Source organism: Pyrgilauda ruficollis, unplaced genomic scaffold (genome assembly GCF_017590135.1).
Source record: "Pyrgilauda ruficollis isolate IOZ18807 unplaced genomic scaffold, ASM1759013v1 scaffold11, whole genome shotgun sequence".
NCBI classification, from domain to species: Eukaryota; Metazoa; Chordata; class Aves; order Passeriformes; family Passeridae; genus Pyrgilauda; species Pyrgilauda ruficollis.
The window spans coordinates 5,428,412-5,451,366 of record NW_024509210.1 but is presented as its reverse complement, the minus strand read 5'-3'; the positions used below and the strand labels follow the sequence as shown (position 1 = coordinate 5,451,366).

The 22,955-nt window shown below is 38.9% G+C and overlaps 1 protein-coding gene across 3 annotated transcripts in view; it reads left to right on the top strand.

The window, feature by feature from the left end:
• Nucleotides 1-22,955, top strand: part of WAPL (WAPL cohesin release factor) — a 64,293-nt gene that overhangs the window by 6,216 nt on the left and 35,122 nt on the right. For all 3 annotated transcript variants that reach the window (XM_041475527.1, XM_041475534.1, XM_041475517.1), the window contains 2 exons: nt 10,165-11,211; nt 16,978-17,093. In XM_041475527.1, coding sequence (XP_041331461.1) covers nt 10,165-11,211; nt 16,978-17,093 — 1,163 coding nt within the window. The remainder of the gene's footprint in view (nt 1-10,164; nt 11,212-16,977; nt 17,094-22,955) is intronic.

Sequence of the window (22,955 nt, the reverse complement as noted above, 5' to 3'; positions counted from 1 at the left end):
CTTAATACTGTCTGAAGAGTGTCTACGAGTAATCCTGTATGTAGCAGGTAATTTGCAGATAGGGGTTTAGGTAAATTTGAAACAATTAAAGATTGTTCAGTATTAATAGTTACTGTTAGGTCATCTTTGTGAAGGCAGGGAGAACTTGGTAGCTGGAAAGTAAGTTGTGTCATTAGAAAAATATCACACTGGTAATTCATGTAATGCAAAAATGCTACTTAGAAAATGAGGTTTTTTTGAGACAGTCTTACAGTAGGGCAAGGTGAAAACCTTCAGAACAATATTTGAATTTTTGAAACAGTTTGGGATTTATTTTTTGTTTTGCTGTTAAACTTGTTCTGTAAGGCATAAACCCAAATAGTATTTTACGCAAGCTTTGGTATAAAAACATGGCCTTGCAGAGCAAAGTTTATAAGTTTGCTCTTTTAAAATATTTGTTAGCTTGTAGGTTGAATTAATGTAGTACAGGTTTTCAGATGAAAATTAATGTCAAAGTTTGATGAATTTTAGGAGTTGGTATGGCATTTCATAGTTATATTAGTGTATCGGTATGTTTCACTTTGGACAGCTAGTTTGCCTGCTCTGGGTATTTCAGTTTATGGAAATACTTCTGGCATTGTAGTGTGAGTTTGCATTTTGACTCTGGGTGCTGTGATGATCTGCTGGCTTTTGCTTTTGTGCACAGTGCTGAGCTCTGTAACTCAGGCCTCAGGGGCTGATACTCTTCATCAGAGAAGGCACTTGGGTTGAGAGATGTTTTTCATCTGCATACTTCATGTTCCAGTGTATGGACTATGAGAGAATATTCCTTTTCTGCATTAATTCTAAGTGAAAAAAAAATTAGGTATTTAATCATGTATTAGTGGAGAAGTATTTTAATTTGGCATGGATTAAGTGTGGTTTGTTTTAGAGCCTATGAATGTGTTTCTTGAAAATGTGTTTTGCTTGCTCTGGAGAAATAGAATGGCTTAAAATATTTTTCCAGACTACAGAACGGTGTAGGAATTGTGTCCCGTTCTGCTGTGTTGTAATGTTAAGTACAGATTTTGTGGTTATTGTGTTGGCAGTGACCTTTGAGGAGGCTCTTTATGATTAAAAGAACAAATTATTTTCTTTCCCCTTAACATTCAGAGCAATAATAAAAACAGCTATTCCTTGTCTTGTAATTTGTTCCTATGTACTGGTATTCAAACAGGTTTTTCTCTGGCAGTAGCTTTGCTCTTGGTGCTATAAGAGAGCATTTGTCTGTTGACTGCTGTTTGATTATTTTGTTTTTCTAGATTGTTCTTAATGCCCCCATTTTTCACTTGGGGCCAATGCACTTACAGGTAGCAAATCCAAATGGCAAGTGTAGTTCTTAAGAACGTGTGCTTCTGCAGTGCAGGAGCCAAGGGATATGGCTGTGCTCAGCTGTCTTGGCCCAGGATGCACAGTCTGGTTGTGGTTGGTTGCTGGAAAAGCACAGAGTGCAGGGAGTAAATTGCAGATAATGGATGCCCTTGAGGAAGGAGATGGTTTAAGTCATCAAGTCTGTTCCTGACATACTATCCTGGTAGTACCTTAGTGACTGTGCAAAGCCTCTGCATCCTGCTTATGTGGGTGGGGAGCCCTATCTTTAGAGTTAAGTTTCAACTTCCCAAGTGCAGCTTTGTTACAGAATTGCATTTGACCACCAGATTGGTCAGGGTATTCCTTTTCAGTTGTTTTTAAACTTCTGTTTTTTGTCTAACACTGACATAGACATGGAAAATAATAGTTAGGCCAGAGTAATACCTTACTTCCTCTGCAGAGTTTTTGAGAGTAATATTTACTTTGTGAGAAAGAATTTCAGTTTAGTAATTTTCAATCCAAAAATGGAGCAGAGCTGGGGGAACCTGAATGAGGCCTGAGCATTTGGCAGTCTTAGGCGACAGCTGGCAGGAGCCATGATTAAAAAGAACTGCAGCTGTGCTCTGGTTGGGTCAAAACATTAAGAAACTGATAGCAGAGAAGGGGAAAGGTCTGCCAGAAAATGTGTGCCCAGGGAATTTCAGTGTTTTGAGGTTTGTTTGTATGGTACTAGTTATGATGGGTATGGGGATAGCTGGGGTTTATCCACAGGTCCTCTCTTCTTTAGTTGCTTTTTGGTAAGTTTTCCCCTTTTGAAGATAGCCCCTTTCCCCTTACACAGAGTTTTGTTGCTGTATCAGTAGCCCTTGTTGAAACTGTTGTGATTATTGTTCTCTTTTTTTTTCATCTGCTACTTCTTTAGCAGTGGCTTGTTGGTTTTTTCATGAGGTGTTTTTCAAAAGTCTGAAATGGTTGAGATTCTGTTTAAATTTCAGTGTTTATACTTGTTTGCTAAAATGGCAATGCAGAAAAATACTCCAGTGTTTAGGAGAGAATCTGATTTCTGCAACATATTTTTCCTAATGAGAGGGCAGTTCATACTATGTATGTCCATGTACAGAGTACATGGAACTTCTTCCCATTAATCTATAAGTCTTCTTTCCTATAGAGCAGTAAATTTTGCAATCCATACTTTTAAAATCATTCTTTCTTCATGGCCTTGTACAAGGAACAGTTTTTAAAAGATCATACTTTTAACTTCTTAGTTTTCATGGTTAAAAAGTGGAAATAACTTTGCATTGAAAACAGTTGGTCAGTGTTTGTGGAAGGAAAAGAAACCCTGTTAAGGTACATACCTCTCAAGTGGGCCAAAGCTTGCAGGCAAGCAGAAACCAGTAGGTAAGGAAACTATTTCATACTCAAACTGCTGTGGTCTTACTAATTGGATGGAAAATGTTCTTCAATTTCAAACTTGGGTCATATTTTCATTTAAGAAACTGCTGCTGTATTTATTAAAAATTTTCAGCATATTCATGAGTACTGTCTCAATTCAGACTGACTTGGCCTAAGTCTACATTAGTTTTGACAATTGTTAATGTTGCTGTGTTATAGCATGCTGTAATTTTTTTCCATAGCAGCTCACCCTAGAAAAGTTGATGAAAACAGGTATTTCTGGTGTGTGTGAGCCCCTCATGTTGCCCATGGCACACAGTAGTTGTTTATTTCTGGCTTTCTCTTGCTGCTCTGAGCAACAGATGCCCTTCTGAGCTTGGAGTGAGGAGGAATGTGTCTCTTTCATTGGACTTTGCATGAGAGGTGAGCACATGTCAGGCTCTGACAACTCTTGTACTACCAAGTATAGTGTGTAGCAGCTCTTCTGCCCATTGTTTTTCCCCCTGAAGGTTTGCTGGGGACGCAGTTGTGCTGAGCTCACTGTGCCTGGTTTGGCCAGGTATGCATGTACAGCATGATTTGAGGGTGATATTGAGAGATGCAGTGGTGTCAGGTGCAGTGAAAGATGAGAGAGAGCAGAATACCTAGTGATTGCTGGCCAAAGAACTAGAAGAAACGGGGGTAAGACATTTGTTACTTCAAAAGCCATCTTGTCATACCATTAAAAATATTGCCTGAGCTAAAGGCAGGGGATTAGTTCAGTGGATATTTTCTGCACAAGAGGGAAGGTGGCCATGTCAGCCTCCACCCCTGTGAAATTCCACTTTCTAAAATGTCCCTGAATTTTTAAATGGAAGTTGTACACTGGCTGCCAAGTGTACCAGTTTAACAAAACTTCTCAGAATGCCTCCTGGTAGCACATCTTCCCAGTGGAAAAAAGTATAGGAGGAATTACTTTTATGACTGAAACAGGGGTGCGAGGTTGGAAGCAGTAAGACTGTGGGTAGGGTTCAGCCTTTCCCAGGCAGAGCCAAGGAATGGGGGATGTTGTGCCATCAGCATGTTCTGAAAGGCCAAGGGTTTGGTAGGCTCAGGGAATGAAAATAATGGTCTGTTGGAGATCCTGAACAGTGTGTTACGAGACTGACAATGCATCCAGGTGATTTGAGAGCAGAAGAGGTGTCTGAGGTGTCTTCTGTCTCATGTTTAAAAGAATAGCTAACTGAAATGGAGTCATAGTGTCATTAGTTAAGACTGTGTAAGAAACAAATTATTTTTTATTCATATAAATTGCCTTAGAATTTTGATATTCTGGATGCTGGAAAAGGAAACAAAACAAGCAAACAATTCTTAAGGAAGATAGTGCTGTCATGGCAGTAAATTAATTCTCACCACTTTAGGGTTTTCTGTGACTTTTTTCCTGCAAAATAAAGTACCACTTAAAACATCTGCAAAGAGTCAATGTCTGTTCCCACCCAGACATGTTGGGAATTCAATTACTCGAGAATTTGTAATCATAGCTGTGAATGTGGTTCTATAATTTTAGCTATTTTAGAGATTGTCAACCATGAAACTGGTCTTGGGAGTCAAATCTTCCTCTCTTCTGTTCATACCTACTAACAGGCACTGCTTTTCAAGATCTCATAGGCATTAGTGGATACTTAATTCAAATAAATTTTGCCCATTTCATAAATTGTGTATTTTGTTTCCATGGGCTTTTTTTTCTGAGTTTTCCAATTCTTCAGTCATAGACAGAAAATGGATTAAGGGAGTTTAGTCTGCAACCTTTTCTGCTTACCAGTCAAAACTTTTCATTTCCAACGCATAATGAAATTTGTTCTCTAATTTGGAAAGAAGCATGACTTCCCTGCAGTTCCTGGTTTTCTGACCAAACCAGAGATGACAGTGTGTCTCAGCTGGGCTCTCCCTGAAAATGAGGGGTGTGATATAAGCACCTTTCCTTTAGCTGGTCAGCTGGAAGTTGCAGAGTGAACTGATGTAGCTTTATGCTTGAGAGCATTGGTCATGGTGTAATGGTGCCATAATAAATGTTTCCAAGTGCTCAGGGACATCAGGCAGAGCAGTAGCTCATAATGAGCTTAACAGACTGTTCCTCCATCCTGTGTCAGCGATCTGTTCCTGAGCTGTAGCCTGTTAATTGTATGTGCCCTCAGAAGCTGGAGGGCTCTGAGGGCCCTGCATACAGTTCTTGATGTTTTTTCTTGCTGCCATGTCTTGGTGTCTCTTGGAAGAGAGATCAAGAATGTAAAATTGGCATCATGCTACCTGCCTGCTCTCAAGATTTCATTGCTTCTGACTACCTTTAATATTTGCAGTGAATTGTGCTAATACTAAAAGAAACATAGTGTGTTTGTTGATTTGTTTATTATGAATAGTAATCACGTTTCTCTCATTATTTAGTGAAGGCTTGTACAGCTACTTACACAGCACTCACTGAAGGAGAGTAAGGCTTCATGCTGCAAAGGCTATAGAAGGCCATATGCCTTTTGTTTGGAGCATGGAGGATACTTTGCTTGGCTTTAATTGAGAGAGAAAACTAACCCAAAGTTCAAGTTAGTAGGGCTAGCATGTAACACTGGCAACTTGTCCATGAGAACACAGGAAAAAGTGAGCATTTATTTTGTATATATGATAATACCAAGAGTAATATTGTTTGTCCATTTGTGTTCAGTTTTCTTCTAACATTTGTGCTGTTCAACTGGTTTTCATCAAATTTGGTGTGGTAAAGAGAGATCTCAAAGACACAGTGCTGTTTCAGGCGCCATCTGTGCTCTTGCCTCCCTGCTGCCTGCATGGTGGAAAGGCAGATGAGGTTTTAGCTGGGTCCCTAATCCCTGGGAAGGCAGCAGTGATGGCCGAGGCGGCACATGGAGCTGGCACATGTCACCGTGCGTGATCCGCAGCAGGCGCTGTCCCTGCCCAGCCACCGGCTGCTGTAGAGGAGGCTGTGGGGGATAATGGTCGAGTTGTGGGGCAGCTTTGCCCTGTGAGCCCTGCATCTGTTCAGGGTAGAAATTTACAGCAGGAGGCCTTCTTCTCACAGCCCAAGGTCCTGCTCTGTGCTCCGAGTAACATAAAAATAGCCAATAAGGTTCTGCAGCTCTACCACTGAATAGTTAACTAAGACATGTAATGCTTGACTGTAGGCAATTAGTGTTAGACTGTTAATGATGATTTGGTTTTTAGGGAGCTGAAAATGATGTTTGCAGACTTGGAGCCCCAGAATGGAAACAAAAAAAAGTGAAACAGGGACTAGGCTGCAGGACAGATGGACTATGGTTGTTTGGTTTTCTTGTCCAGAAGAGTGTTTGATTTCCTAAAAGATTACATTACTTTGTTTTGGATTCCATTTTTGTATATGCTATACTCGAAGAATCAAGGTATGAATTGTTAACTCACAGCTTCACTATTTGGATGAGAGAGTTTATCTTTTCTCCAAACTTCACTGTTTTCACTGTCAGACTTTTACTGTTATAGGTACTTAAAGAACAAATGACGTTGAAATGTGAGATATTTTCATGTCAGAATTGTCAAATGTTAAGCTGAAGGACGTAGGTTTCCTATCTCTAAAATAATTAATTTCTCCTTTATTTTTAAAAAAAGTGGAGTTTTTTAATTCTAGAGTTGAATTCTTCATTTTGTCCAATGAATATGAAAAAGAAGGAGGTAGTACCACTGCTACCTGTGGTAGTCATGAGGCATTTGTTGTTGAATGTATAGAGTAACACTTGTTCCATCTAAAGAGTACTTAGAGTAAGTGTTTTTTAAAAATAAGATAGGAACAGAATGTTATCTTTGTATACATCTAGTCTACTCCATGTAAGTATAGATGTATATTTCTTACATGTTTTCAGGTTTGTTACTGAAAAAGCAGTGGGCTTTTGACAACTCTGCAGCATTCCTGCTGTTTGAGTGTTTGCATGTATCTATATATATTATAGAAGAGCGTAAACTTTATTGCCTTATGTAAATTTACTGTCTTGCATTGTCTGAAATTGAAATTTTTTCTCTAGTGGTAATTTGACTAAGATAACTTGGAACAATAATCATCATCACTTAAATATAGTTTTACAGATTTAGTAATATGCATCTGTGTGTGTGTGAAAACATGTCATTTTATGGGAAAGAGTGGAAGTTTTACTTTGGCTTTTTTTAAAATTCATCAGCAATGCTGAAGATATCTGTCTTGTTAAGTGACATAAACTAGAGCATGAAATAAAGCAACTTCTAATGATCTGAACAGAAAATAAATCATGATTACCACAAAACATTGTTATGGTTCCTAGGTATATAGTGTTGGTACTTGGGGAGGGGTGTTATGCTATTGCTGATTTTAAATTACTTGGGAGAGTTATTTTGGAATTTGAGCCCCAAAAGAGCCTAATTGCAGTTGCAAATAGGAGGAGAAGTTCCATGTCTCTCTTGGACTACAGAATATTTAAAAATTCACAATTAGTTCCTTTTCTCATTTTTTTTCCTACTCTCATGCTAGCTTCTGCTGTAGTAGTTGCTGCCAATAAATACTGTAATTTTAAAAATCAGGGTTATTGGAATTGCAGTTCCTGTACACCTTTAGGCAATTAGGAAGTGATTAGCGGTGCTTTCTGGTATTGAAGGTTCAGGCTGACAGCTATTGACCCACTGAGATGAGAACAGTGGCTTGACAAAGGATCTTGAGAGGAAGTATTCCTCTAAATGTCACTGCTTAGTTTGCCAGTAATGCATTGTGATTATCCAGTTTTAAAGTCAGACTTTCTACCTGGTGCACACTGAAGAGTTCAGTGGTTCTATTTTCCATCAGCCTTGTTTATTATTGGAGATGGAAAAACCTTTCTGGTGCAGTTACTAAGATCTTTGAGGTACTGTGTCTTTTTAAAATTTTGGTGCCCCAGAATCAAGGGGGAGGTTAACTGCCACTTCTTTGCTGTTTAGGAGTACCTTGGTGTGCTATATTAAATTAGGAACTGAAAGGTAAAATTGAGATGCAACACTTTGTTGGTACTTAGAGAATCTTCTCAGACAACTCAAGGTTCAAACTGCTGATGTGATGGGTTACACAAAGGCTACACAAGTCCTGCTGTGACCATAAAGAGCTGTTAGTGCTCTTTGCCTTGTAACGTTTCCTGGGAGTATAGTAAACCAAGCATCAATAAAGCCATTTGACTGGGCTAGAATGCATTTGTTGTTTATTAATCAGCTGAGCTGACTGGAGAAATTGATTTTGATCACATTTACATGAGGAGAAACAAGAAGTTCCCTTAGATATGGAGCAGCCATGGTGAGGCTGCAAACCAGTGTATTTTAGCAAGGAAGTCTGAAAATGTTTTAAATTTAATTTGCTGTTTTTCATGCCTAGTGTTGTGGTAGTCTTCAGCTTCACAATAATATTAAACATATGGGAGGAAGGAACATACTGTACACTGTCAAACCCCCTCCTTGGTTACAGAAAGATTCATTTTGGTTGTGCCTCTTGGATTATGGCAAGCATGAGATTGAAATGGGAATAACAATATTGCTTGTATAACATATTGATTCTGAGAAATAGTAACCAAGATTCCATCGTGGAGATGGCACGGTTAGGGTTCCTTGTTCTTTGAGGAATTTAGTTTTGAGTTTTGCATTTCATATACTCGATGAAAGGCGCTTTTTTTTATTTCTAGCTGAGTATGTATAACTTCTGTGATGGATCTCAGCAGGACTCCAGAAAACTTAGATGCAGTTTGTCAGATATTACTTGTCCTGGTTCCCTGATGAATTTTAGCAGGGATTAAACCAATTTCCTGCAAAACTAGATTTGGTAGCCATTTCTTCTACTAGAATTTTCAGTACCTTAAAATTCTTCTATGAAACATATGTGCAAGGATGGCATTTAGATGATGCCATTTTAATTTGAAAACAAGTGAGCCAAAGTCACTGGAACAGTGCTGATGCTTGTTTCCCTCATCAGGAGTCTGAAATCTTCTGGTCAGTGCTGTGAAACTTCTGTGCCACTTGGGTAAATGGAAGCTGACAAAATTTAATGTGGTCAGGACTAGTGCTAATGAGATGCTTTGGCCTTCATTTTACTGATGAGTTTAGGAAGCCTTGATGCCTAAAAAACTTGAACCTTTGGGGTTGCTTTCTGCCAGTGGAACCCCTTTTTTCACTGTAGTGTTCTGCACGTGTCTTCTAAGCACGTTCTCTTCTAGCATTTCAGTTGTCACGTGGCCCTGTCCCAGTTGCTTCTGTGTATTATTCAGTTGATCCCATCACGTGCTACTCTTTTGTGCACCAGGGTTTTCTGCATTGTCAGACTTCTTATCTTGCTTCTCCTGGCCCAGGCAGCCATTTCAGTGCCAGCAGTAACGGTAGGCACCTGGGTTCCTGTGCTTGCTGATAGTCTCTAAGAAATTTCCAAGAAATTCTTATTTCATGGCTATACTCTTACATTGCTGGGTGTCTGTGTGTGTGTGTGTGTGATGTCAGCACAGGATGGCAGATGCAGTCATCATGAAACTCTGGCACCAAATCCACCATGCTTTTGTTGGTATTCAGGGAAGACAAAGGGAATGTTTTCCCTACCAGTTTAGAGGACAGCAGGTGGAAGACTTAGTACTTGCATTATTTCCTGACGTTGCTGTTGTGTGGGTGCTGGTTGGCTGGAAACAAACCTTACCAAAACAGACTTCTTATAGTGGAACTTGTTCTCCTGGACAGTGTAGGATGTGAGTGTGGCTATGGGTTGGAGAGGTGTGAGCAGCTCTTCTTCAGAGATGCAGAAATTCATTGCATAAGCCTGAATTTCAGAAGTGATAAAATTAAAATTTGTGATGAGAACTACATTTTAATTTCTTTTGTAAGTCCAAATATTTTCATTTAGAGCAGCAAAACAAAAGGACAAAAGGAAGTTGTTTGCTGTTTTATTCAGGGCACAAGAAGGAAATTATTTCCTTACATAATAGACAATTTGTAGTTGTTCTTTATCTCTAGTTATTTACCATAAGTCACTTGTTTGTCAAACTTCAGTAATTCTTTTCTGAAAATTTCACCAGAGTTTCTTTTTATTTTTTTTTGTGTAATTTACCTTGGTAAATAAGTGGTTGTATTTAGGGTTTACCACTGTCTTTTACATGATGCACGTATTTTCAGAGTGATGCTTCAAGGGGTTTTTTTTTTTTTAGTAGAAATTGCAAGACTTTATTATAGCAAAACCTTTAAAATGGAGGGCTTAAAAAGTATAAACTAGGTGGATAAAGACCTCTAATGTTTTTTGTCAATGATCACTGAATATTTTTTATTATATTGTAACTTTCCAAAGTTATACATATGGGAGACTGGGTTTTTTTAATATTCCATTTTAGTAATAAATATCTCTCTTTTTTTTTTTTTTTTTTTTTTGTAATAAAATTTTTTTTTTTTTTTTTTTTTTTTTTTTTTTTTTAGATAAAATCCAGAACTTGAAAGAAGATAATGGGAACAGTCATTTCATCTATGATAATGCTGGAGACAGTAATAAAACCAATGCTGAGACCACAAACACTTCTGGATGCAACACTGAAGCCAAGGACTTGCCTGATTCTTGGGACTCCCATGTGGGAAAAACAGCAGATTGTCCATCAGAAACATCTCAGACCAAGGGGCCACTAAGAACTCACTTGTATGAATGGGAGGATGAAACTGAAGACACCAGAACTGGAGAGTATATATTAGGTTTTGACAATGAACATCTCTCAGAGGTGAAGAGCAAGGATGAGGAGTGTGATAAAGAAGATAGTGAAAATCCAAAGGAAGCCATTAGTGAAGAGCTTGTGCAGACTATTCCTAGGCCAAGCAACTGTAGGACATATTGTCGATCCAACAAAGCAAAGCTGCAGGGGGCAACAAATTTTGACAAGCTAATGGATGGCACTAGTCAGTCTTTATCCAAAGCAAACAATGAGTCAAATAATGACGGTCTGAACGCAGGAAAAAAAGGTTCTTTAAGTAGTGGGACCAGTTTTAGAGGGACGGTTGGACGGACTAGAGACTACACTGTTCTCCACCCATCTTGCTTGTCAGTTTGCAATGTCACCATCCAGGACACCATGGAGCGCATGGATGAATTCACCTCGGCAGCCCCCACTGACCTGGGCGAAGCTGGGCGCTTAAGGAAAAAGGCAGACATGGCCACCACAAAAACTACAACCAGGTTTCGACCAAGCAATACCAAATCCAAGAAGGATGTCAAATTAGAGTTTTTTGGGTTTGATGATCAAGATGAGGGAGGGGGAGATGAAGGCGCCTCTAGAAGTTCTGGGAGTTCCAATTACAAAATCAAGTACTTTGGGTTTGATGACTTAAGTGAAAGCGAGGACGAAGATGAAGAGTGGCAGGTAGCAGAAAGGAAGGCCAACAAAAAGCGAAGTAGAACTGTACCATCTGCTTCACTACAGTCAACCTCTGATGGCAATGAAAACTGTTCCCAGGATAGCCAGCTCAGCACTAATGCAGGTCAGTAGAACTCCTTTGGAATATGTGTGTGACATTTAATTTTAACTGACTTCAGTTATTTGTTCTTTTTGCAGTGTACCTAGGAATTTGTCCAACAATACCACTCATTTGGAAACCTAACAGTTAAATTCACTTGAAATCTTAACAGCTAAACTTACTTCTCCTGTGGTCCTGTCTGGTGTTTCATATCTCTCTTGAAGTGTACTTTGTACCCCTTGATCTCTTGCCAGAGGTAGAGGGTTTTTTTCTTTTCCAACAGATTCGTACCTTTTTGGTGTGTTGAGCATAAGCATCTGTGCCTGGAAGGCAGGTATCCTCCCACAGAGCCTCCAGATCAGCCCACAATTGCAGAGCTGAGTGCACACATTTAAGTAGCTCTTAAGAAATGGGAAATATCTTTTTCTGGTTTTGAATGTGTCTGTAGGCAGTTTGGACCTTTCTCAGGCTCTGTCTTATCTGAGGATGCATGACTCAAGGGAGAGAGGCTGTGGGGACCCATGGAGTGCCAGTTAGATAACTGGCTTTGGGAGAGCCTCTGCATATTGTTTCTGCTCTTGTTTTCAGTTTTTACGTATCTCCTCCTTCTGTACAGGTTGGGGAGCGGGGTGTGTGTGTACTCACACACATATATATGAGTTAAACTGTGGATGTGGCAGCTGCTGAGCAAGTTCTGGTGGTTACAATCCTTTGCAAAATGGGACTTGATTGGTGGTTGGTTTTGTCCTGTGTGCTGGTGAAGAACAAAAGGAATACCTTTGGTGCAAGGTTACTTTTAGCTCTTCTGTTCTGAAAAAGTCTAATGCCAGAGAATCACCTGTGTTGGAATAAATATTTCAAAACACTGCCACTGTTCTACGGAACATTTTGGTCCTCCATTTGGGAGCATGAAGCGTGAGAAGTTTTATCAACTCACTGAAGTTGTTACATTTTAAGACTTTGGCCAGATGTATTTCATTGTGATAGGAAGAGAGGGTTTCAATCTAGCTTTGCAAATGCTGGAGAAGCTTGGGTTTTTTTCCTACAAATAGCTTCTGCTAATGTACTCCAGAAATAAAATTTCAGAGGAAAAAAATGTTCATTTCTCTGTTCTAATTATAGCTGTTTCTAAAACCAGAATTTTCTGTAAGCCTTTTAATCAAACTGAATGTCACCACTAGGGGTTTTTTTTTGTGGATTTGAAAGGAGCAAATGAATACTGATGTTGTACAAGAAGATTGTTTTCAAACAAAAAAACCCCATGATTTGTTTTCATAAAATTTACTTATGGTGAGACACTTGGGTTCCAGCCTCTTTGGCAAATGGGTTTATCTTACACGGCTACCTGAGAGGTACTCTTAGTCCCTGTCTTTAATGACTTCTTGTTCAGCCATTTATTCCAAGAGAAAATACAGTTAATGCAGCTGAGATGCTGACCCATCAAATAATCCTTTCAGCTGCTGTCCTCAGAAGTCTCAAAATATCCACACTTTGCATTTGGCACTGCATTCCCCAAACAGGCCTTTATACTCCCAGGTATCACAGATGTTTTCTCAGAAATATTTTCCTAATAGATTTCCATGGCACAGGGGAATGTAAATTTATGTTTTCTTAGTTCTTAGTGTGCTTCTCCACTTCAGGTAAGAGCTGCCTCTCAGTCCCTCTGCTGGGAGATGCTTCCTCTTTATTTTGCATCTCCTTTGCTCATTTGATTCTTGTTTTGTGCTGCTGTTGGCAGGTGAGATTTGATTTGCAGTTTTTTTTCTGAAATTTGAAAGGGTGATGCCCTATAGTACAGATTATGAAAACAGGGAGTCTGATGCTGCCCTAAAATTTGTGGGACTCCTTGCTGAAGTTCACACTATTTTCTCTCAGACCTTTGCAGATTTTGAGCATCATGATTGTTCAGAACAACCATGATAAGAGTCCTTAAATACAGTGATGCTGAGCCTTAGAATTTCTCAATAACTTCTGGATCTAAGCCTGAAGTTGCAGTAAAATGGGACATTGCTCTGAGGTATTGTCTTTGCATACTGGAAAAATGTGACTTCTGCATTCGTGAAAAATGCCAGCTTTGACTCCAGGCCTGAGAAACAGATTTCAGAACATCTTGCACAATAAAATTCTGTCCTGAAATGTTGAACAATACTGAGGGGTGCTAATGCTACCTGAGTTCTGTATGTGTTGTTCTTTCTTTGTGCTAACAAATAAATGCCCAGATAAAAATCCAGTGTTCCTGTTCCAGGTTGACAGGTGAAATGCCAAATTGCCTCTCTGAATTTCAGCACTGGAAAATCTCAAGACTGATTTTGGTGTTCTGTGCATAGAGAATGTTATGTGGCATAATCAGTTTTTCCAGAAACTTGATGCTTTGGATGCTTTAATCACTTTGCCATAATACTGATTTGGTTAGTTGCCATAATCTAGGTGTATTTTTATGAAACAGATTTTAGAACCTTAATTTAAAACATCTGATGAAGATTTTGTAATGGAACATTACAGAGACTTCCTTCCAGTCTAGTAGTTCATAGAGGGAAAGTAAGTTTAACAATACATTTTTAAATGTTTCGACAAATGAAATTTAAGAAAGTGCAAAAACTACAGGGACAATATTGTTAGTGCAGGAAAATTGTAAAACAGATAAATTCAGTTTTGGTTAGACTGTCTTTCATTGAAAAACATCTTCTGTTGCTCACTTCTGTGATAGTCTTTTCTGCTGAAGTAGTTAAAAACACAAAAAGAAACCTCAAACAAAAGCCAAGCAAATAAAACCCCCACCTCTGTAAAAAAGCTCCACCTTTCAAATTCCTAGATGCTGTTACCACACTTTTTAATAAAAGTACTTCATAACTTTATTAGACTTAGATTTTTGCTGAATTGTTGAGTTCCTAGTAAAAATTTACTTTTTATTTTGCCATTGCAATCTAAAATTCTCAGATTCCTCTGTAGCAGCCCAGTGAAGCAAAGGCCCCTTTGGCTTGTGAGCCTCCCAGCTGGATTCTGTCAGAATGCCGGGGGCTAAAAGTACTGGTGAGACTTCCCTAGATCTGAAACACTGCTTTTGTCATTTCAGTAGCCAGAGTACAGGACTCCAGTGAGGAGAAGCTTTTAATACTGGAAGAAAGTGACTGGCTTGACTGTAATAATCAATGGGGAGTTGTATCCAAGAGAAATCTGTCTTGGAGCTTAGTCTTTTGCTTTGTAAATAGTTTCTGATATGGAGCTTAACCTTTGTGTCATCGATTCATTTTTTCCTTTCAGTGATCAAGATGAGATTCCTATAATCTTTTTAGGTAATGTAGCTTTTGTATATCAGCATCTAGCACTCAGCTCAGTTCTGGTGAGCCAACTTGCCCTGTGTTTTTTTTTTTTAATTTCTTTGCATCTTCTCAAAAACTGAGTCACCTTCATTGGGTAAATATTTTAAGCCTGTTAAAACTATATCAAAGTTCTCAAAGGCAAAGTTTTCAAAGGTTTCAAAACCTTTTGCAGAATTGCCCTGAGACACTAAAGCAAAACTCCATTTTTGTTCCCCAGGAAATTTACTGTGGTTGTTGCCTTAGTTGGTCTTTGAACATCTTTCCAATTCTAGCCAAGAAAGGCAAATTATCTTGAAGATTATAAATGGCTTAAAACTGGCTGGACAGAGGAAAAAAGGCCTTAGATGCTCCCATACTGAGAAAACAAGGTAATATGGCCAGTTTCTCTGTGAGGGGGTAAAAAACCCCTCCAAAAAGCCGTACAGGAGAGAACCAGTGGAAATCGAGCTTCAGTAGCTTACCAAAGTACTTGAGTGTTTTCCTCACTCAGTTAATGTTAGCAGAAGACTTGTCCCCCAGACCCTATTTAGTTTAGATTTGAAAGTCTGCTAAGATAATGTATGCAGAGTGCTTTAGGAGTACCTAGGAGGTCTCTAAAAGCACTGTTCCAATAGAAGCATTCCAGGTAATCTTACAAAGCTACTGAGTGTTTGATGTGCTAGCAGCATCAGAAAATGCAGAATTATCCTGTGGTAAGTAGGAGTTGAAATTTTTTATCCAGAAGTTTCTTTCAATTTAAAATCAACTAATTTAAATGGGATAGTTCAGAATCACATAGGAGTAGAATTCAAACAAGGAAATTTAAGGTGTTAAAATTGTGGCTTAGTTGATCCCAGAGCATTGTTAATCATTATTGAAGGCAATGCCAGGTCCAAGCCTTAGCAGAGGGCACAAGTTACTGTTCTCATTTGGTGGGTGAAATATCTTGTATTTCTAGAATGACTTTGCATATTTGTACTGGCTGTGGTCGAGTAAATTACTTTTTAGCTTTTAATGTACTGTAGGAGGGTCCAGTTCTTTTGATTTGGCTTTCTTTGAGAACTGCATTCAAGGCCTGACCTCTACAGAAATATTTCAGGATTTATAAGGATATATATCAAAGCAATTTGATATTACTCCTTAAATGGGCTTCAGCAAGAACTAAGTTGTCTTTTACACAGATTTGGAAGTAGTTTTGTGTTAAGTTAATGGAAATTGGTCTGTAGTACTTTTCCTCAGTTACACTAATTTTATCCAACATCTGTTGAAGTCAGTTGTTTTCAGAGGGGCTGTTGATGCTGTGTTTGTAGGTTCTTGTGCTCACCTGACACAACTGCACTGGAAACCAGTGGGATGGAATGAAGCAGTGAGAGGCTGGTTCCAGGAGGTGCCTTGCAGCAGGCATCCTGCCAGTCCTTGGTACTGCCAAGCCTGCTGAAATTTACTGCAATTTGGGAAACTTTGGAGCTTTATTTTAAGGATAGTTCTATTCCTTAGATAAGTTTTGTATCCTTGAAAAGGCCATTAGAAATTTAGTTGCATGCTTTGTCTTTGCTTGCCTTCTTAACCAGCTTGGCTGGTCCTATGTACTTGGAATTAGAGTAACCCATCCTACCTGCTTGTGTTCTTGCAGTGCACTTTACAAACAGCAGCAGCTTTTCAGGAACAGGTTGGTTTTCTAAACAGATTGTCAGAGGAAACAGTGCCTCTCTGTGCCTGTCTTTATTTCCATCTTGAAATTTGTGGTAACTTCTAGTTTATGCTGAGTAAACCCCTTCCCTTGTCTCTGAAGGATAGTGCTTCAAATAAAGCAACACAAGTTTAGAAAAAAAAACTAAGGACAAAAAATTGAATTTGATGGGTGAATTGCAGATTTACAGTCCAGGATGGGGTACTGGAATTCGTGGTAATGCAAGTATCAAATCCATTGAAAGGCCATGGCAGCAGTTCCTCTAGCTGAATCTTTCCTGAGCTGATCACCGTATTTTTTTCCTGTTTACAGCAGAATAAACAAATATAAACAGGCTGCCTTCATGAGAAGTGAAGCAAGATCAATTCTTCTGTTTTGTAATTGTAGTGTGTTCTTCTAAATCTCTTAATCTCAGTTTTGAAGAGCCCAATCTCCTGCTTTATTCATCTGCTGCTCAGGGTTGTAGCAGTAAGCCAGCCATTAGTAAACTCATGTGAAAAGGGCCCTAGGATTTACAGGAGTATGGGATGGGAAGCAGTAGCCTGCAGCTTACCCAGTGGGCAAGAGGTGCTGTAATATTTTTGATTGTGCACCTTGTGATGCTTCTATGTATTACTGCAATCCAGTCAGCAAGCCTGAGTTGCATCCAGCACTGTGCTTGGCATTAAGGCTGATTTTTCGGATGAATATTGATTGTTCATTATGTAATGTCAGAAGCTGTACATGTGGAATTGTCAGATGCAAGAAATGCTCTAGCAGCTTTTAAAATGGTTGTTTCATGTCTATATTTACCTTTAACAGATCTGGAGTTTCCAGAGGACGCATCTGGTGTGCTTGAAGGCAATAAGAAATCCACAAATAAACAAGGTGATAAATCTAAGGAAAACACCAGGAAGATTTTTAGTGGGCCAAAGCGGGTGAGTAAGAATGCTGAGACCAAAACAAAGTTCTTATTTTACTGAACTCCTCCTTATTGATGTTTCTTCTTAGATATGCAACAGGGCTTTTTGAGATCATGAGTTGGGCTTTAATGTTATTTCTGGAAAAGTAAAATATTCAAGTGCAATGCTTTTGTATTCATTACTGAAAGGTTCACTTTTCAGATTCACATTACTGCTGTGGAGAACCAGACTTGTAATATAGATGCATTCCTTGGAGATAATTTTTAAAGCAAAGCATCAGTAACTTCTGTGTATTTTACTTTGTGGTTTGTTGGTGTTTGGGAGGGATTCTTTTGTTCTATTTTGTTTGCTCTCCCAAGAAATATCTATCATATAATAAGGTAGAACTTTTCTTAAAACTTTAAATTGGGTGTTGGTATAGTCTTTATAAGGATAAGTGCATTTATAGCATTTCATAGAGTGAGGTTTTCTTTTAGTTGGAAAAAAAGTAGCCTGCAATCCCATGCCAGTCTTGCCCAACTGTGTAATATTCAGCATGAATTTGCCCTTTCATAGCATGAAAAGAGTTTATTCATTTTCTTGATCTTAGAGAAACGTGGTTTATCTGTCATTATGGGTACTCACTATTTTGAGGTTTTTAAAAATGTGCATACAGCAAAAATGGAGTGTAGCCACCAGGTAAAAGTTTGCAATAGGGGGATCCATGTAATGTCCATTAAATGAAGCTTTTGTGACCCTAATGCTCAGGACAGCCATTTCCAATCCTTAAGGACTTCTCATGAGCTTTTTGCATAACTTGGTTGTGTTACCTGGTGACAGCAGTCCCTGTGTCACCATCATTGCAACCCACAACTGCTCTAGGAGGAGAAAGAGGGAAATGAGCTTGTATTTCTGCTTTACCTTGGAGTTCCATAGGTTTTGCAAGATCTGGCAGTTGCATGGTATTACAGAAACTGTCTTTTATGTGTGTTCAGAATGTGCTAAGTCCAACAATTCAAAGAAGTTTTCAAAATTATTTTTTCCAAGGAATTCTAATAATTCCTCATGAAGGTAACTAATTACTTATGTTGTATGTTAGTTTCACTTGAAGTAATTTTTCAAGGTGCCTTTTGGTGTTTTTTGATCTTCCAGAACCAGAAGATTTATCTCCCCAGTTGTGTTGTTATGTATCAATTTTTCATTAAAAAAAACGGATTTGTGGTGGAGAAAGGATGACAAATTTGGTTTAGCTCTTAAAACATGCTGGGGAGTATTTTCATGTGGGAGGATGCCTGACCAGTAGGTCCTGTCAGTTGTGATGCCCTTTGAAAAAGAAGTGTCACTTGTTGCTTTGACTTTGGACAGAATGAGAAGCTCCTCCACAGTTTGAAGTCAGATAAGTGAGAACGGTGTTTTCACAACTGAAATAGTATTTCTCAGAGATGGAAGTTCCTCAGTTTCTGCTGATTAAATAATCATTTTTTAAAATTCAGCTTCTTATCAGTGAATGTGTTACAGTACACTGAGAAACAGAAATACAGGAAGTGCAAATTTGACTGTAACTTTTTCAGTTATATATTTTAACAGCATAAAACAGCTGTGGGTGTTCTGCTAAATACGGATAGTTTTTAAAATTTAAATATTTAAATTCCACAAATATTATTCTGTAATTGCATTTCATGTATTTCTTGTTTAATTTTTGTTGTTTACATCCCTGAGATTTTATGTGAAAATGGTTGTAATTAATTTTGAATGTATATATCATGAAATTATGGGGCGAAAAAAAAGCCTTACAGCAATATCGTGCGATAAGGGAGAATGGTTTCAACTCTAGAAGATTCTCAGTTGGGGATAAATTTTATTCAAGTGGGAAAGTTGAGAATGAAACAGCTTTTTGACCCTGTAGTAATATAATGGACCTAGATGTTCCTGTAACTGAGGTTCAGATTTTAAACTTCAGTTTTCTCTAATCGTATGGCTGTTACTTGGAGTTACTAAAAAAAACTTGTAAAGCTTGTTCTGATGGTAATTAGAGCTGCTATAATTATCTTCCTAAAATATAGATATAGGCTCTTTATCTTAGTTTTATCTTAAGGGAATTCTTATTCTGGGAATGAAAAAAAAAATAACTAAAAGTATTAACCTGATGCTAATAACTAATGATCTTCAAAAAAAAATCTCTGGAACTACTTCTCTGCCTCAACACCATTTATTTTTTCTTGTAGGAGGTAGCAGATACAGTATTAAGTGTTTTCTGTTAGGTGATTTTCAGAGCTGTGGCACTGCATCAGACTGAGCTGCCAAGAAGAAAGCTCTGTTACTCAGGAAGCAGCAGGTGCTATCATTAAATTTCAGCAGATCCAGAAAGCTCACGTATTTTTTCCAGTCTGTATTCTGCAGATCTGTCACCCGTGGTTGTAGTTTTGAAAACTTGATCATTGTGTCCTAATGCTAAACTCTAGTTCTTGAAACTTTGATTGTATGTACAATAAAATATTGCTGGCATCATTGATTTTGTGAATAACAGTGGTTCTAAACACTGCTTGTACTGTAAGGACTGAAATCACTGCCTGGTTGCAGTAGCCAAGGACATTGATAGGTGAGTAAAGTCTCAACCAGAGCCATGCTTTTAAGTGAATTAAACCTCTTTATCCTGAGGAGGAGGAGTGTTACATTCCATAGCAACATAATTAAGTACTTGCAGTACATAAATATTGGCATTACTTGAGTTGCAAATTATGGGTGTGAAGCATACATGAGTAACATCTGCAGAAGTTTGTTTGCAACTGTTTACAATTTTAATTCAACTGGTTGGGTAACTCATGCTCTAGCATGTCAGTTTGAGAACTCTGGATACACCCACCTGCTGGCCCCTTTGAGCTTAGTTCCCCTTCTACAGATGAAACAAATTCTCCATTAGCAGGCAAGCCCAGTAGAGCAGACAAGAAATTTTTTGTTGCTATGGTCCCAATCTACTGAGACTAAAGACTTGAAAATAGGCAGCATAAAAATTATTTCCTGAGATTTCTTGTTCCTGCTGCTTTCACAACATATTTTAGCTAGAGTCAGCAAATGAAGAGAAACAGTTTTTGTAGGAATATTCCGGAACAGTTTCCTGTGGTATTATGCAAAAGATCTGTCTCTAAATAGGAATCTGAAAAAAGCCAACTTAAAAGTGTAAGATAAGGAGGGCTAGTCTATCCCCAAACTTAACCTTTTATGGGCACATATTCCTATATGTGCCCTAAAAATTAATGATTATACTTAGTGTTTTGTGTCGGTTGAGTGTTTGTGTTGTCCAGCATATCACTAGGGACCACCAAGTCCTCTGAACAGGACTTTTTCTGGGATAGGCCCTCTGCTCTTAAATTCAAAATGTATAATGAGTGGTCTGCAGCTCGGTGCTGATCTGAGTTCCGCCTGTGGCCATAGGAAGCCAACCTAGACATGGTGAATACTGATTACCTTTGAATATTTCAAGGTAAGAATTTAGATAGAGTTGCAAATCATAGTTAAAAGGTATGGTAGCCTTTCAGCTTGAGGGGCCTGGGAGGGGGGCAGAAACTATAATCTTTCTGTTACTGCTCTTCAGGGCTGCTGAGGCATGTGGGATGACTTAAGGAGCTGCATGAAGGAGACAGAGGAGGTATAACAGAAGATAAAAGCACCAACTCTCTCAAGTTGGCACAACTGGAAGCAGACTCAGTCTTATGTTTTCTCAAAGTAGCATGAAATTTCAATTAGATGAGTGCTTTGTCAGGATTTTTTTTCCCTGTGCCTTAGAGTAGGTCAATTTTAGGAACAAGTCCTTTGGAATTAGTTTCTTAGATGTTGATATCTTTTGGTCTGGGTATATTTCGTAAAGCTTCCGTGCTACTATAGAATGCAATTTTAGCACCTGTAAAATACTGAAATTTTCTTGAGAGTTTGAAATGTATTTTTTATGATTGGCAAGATGAGGAAGAAAGTGCTCAGTACATGGTCAGTCTACATTGGTGATTCATGGACTACTGATCAAACTAAAAACTAACCTGAAGGCTAATTCATTGCCTAATGACTTGTGACTCCAGTTAAAATGGGCATATTTCAATTAAATATTCACTTTTGCAATGAAAATTTACTGTTTTTAAATGACTTGAAGCTAGTTTAATTTTGTTTCTTATGCTCTTTATACTGCCATACCTGGAGAAATGTCTTTAAATTTCACTAAGTTGAAATCTTTGCCCTAGAAAACCTGTCTGGCTTGCAGCTGTGTCCACATTCCCACACGTACCCAGTGATTGGGAATACATCAGTGGGCTTTTTCTTTTCCTCTTGTTGTGCGCACATTGGCTTGTACAGGAAAAGGTATGGAAAAACCTCTTCGCCACTAACTTGATGTTCACGGTGTTTCCTTTGGCCCTTTCAAATACTGGACCAGAGAGTTTTCTGTTTGTGCTGGTTTTGGCTGGAATACAGTTAATTTTCTTCAGAGGAGCTCTTAAAGGGCTGTTTTGGGTTTGTGCTGAGAACACTATTGGTAGTGCTACGCTGTTTTTGTTATTGCTGAGCAGCACTTAGAGCCAAGGCCTTTTCTGCTCCTCATCCCACCCCGCCAGCCAGGAGGCTGGGGGTATGCAAGGAGGTTTGAAGGGGACAGCTGGTCACAATGACCTAAGGGATATTCCATACCATATGACAAGGTGCTCAGCAATATAAAAATCTGGAGGAGGAGGAAGGAGGGACACACCTTTGGGGTGATGGCCTTTGTCTTCCCAAGTAGCTGTTAAACCAGATGGAGCCTGGCTATCCTGGGAATGGCTGACAACTGCATGCCCATACAAAGTGGTGCATGAATTCCTTGTTCTGTTTTGCTTGCATTCATGGCTTTTGCTTTCCCTGTGTAACTGTCTTTATTTCTTAGTGTTTTCTCACTTCTACCCTTTGGATTCTCCCCCATCCCACTGGGGGTGAGTAAGCAAGGAGCTGGGTGGGGCTTAGTTGCCAGCTGGGATAAAATCACAGCAGTCCTTTTTGGCAGCTGACATGAGGCTCAGTGGGTTTGAGATAGTGACAGATTTGATTGGGATGTGCTAGATCAAGCTGATGCTGTTAGTGCATTTTAGCTGTTAATTGACAGGTGTCTGCCTGCCATGGGGCCCCCTTGCCTTACTGGGTGGCATGGCATTTGGTTTTCGCTGCTTGCTGTGACTGGGAATATTTTGGTAACAGCACTTTTTTAAAGTACTGTTAAAGTTTAGTACACTAAAGTGGCACTGCTTGAAAGTTCCTCCACTAGTGTGGACTGCATTTGCCAGGAAAAGCGGAGATCTTGTTGGATTAACCAAAAAAGCCCAGTCCCAAACCCAACAAAGCCCCATCTGCTGTAAGGACCGAAAGAGGCAAGAAATACTTAGAGAAGCACATGGTTATGCTTCTTTTTGTTCTCCCTTTGCTTGACCAGCTCCCTCCTGTTTCCTTGTGCCTTCAATTTCCCAACGTTGTGTATTACTATAAAAATAACTCACTAAAAAGGAAACTTTTAACATAAATCTTAGTCCAGTTCACTGGGAAACTCTAAAATATTCTACTCAGTTGAGGAGACCCAAGAAGAGAGATTAAGTCATCTTAACCTGGTTAAGTCAACATTGCAACTGAGAAATGCTCACTAAACACAGCAGCATTAGCAGGATTCCATGCAGCAGTTTGATCAAGTGATGTTAGCAGGGTTAGTTGTGACAGTAATGTTGAATACGTGAATGAAAGCATGGCTGAATTCAGACATGGCTTAGCCAACAGACTGCTGCTGAGCTTCATATCCAAGAGAAAAACTTGGGCCAGTCATAACCCTGTAACTGCTGCTTTTCATGTGTTAGTCAAGTTTTAGGAATAACTTCTGTAGCCAACAAAGTACAGAAA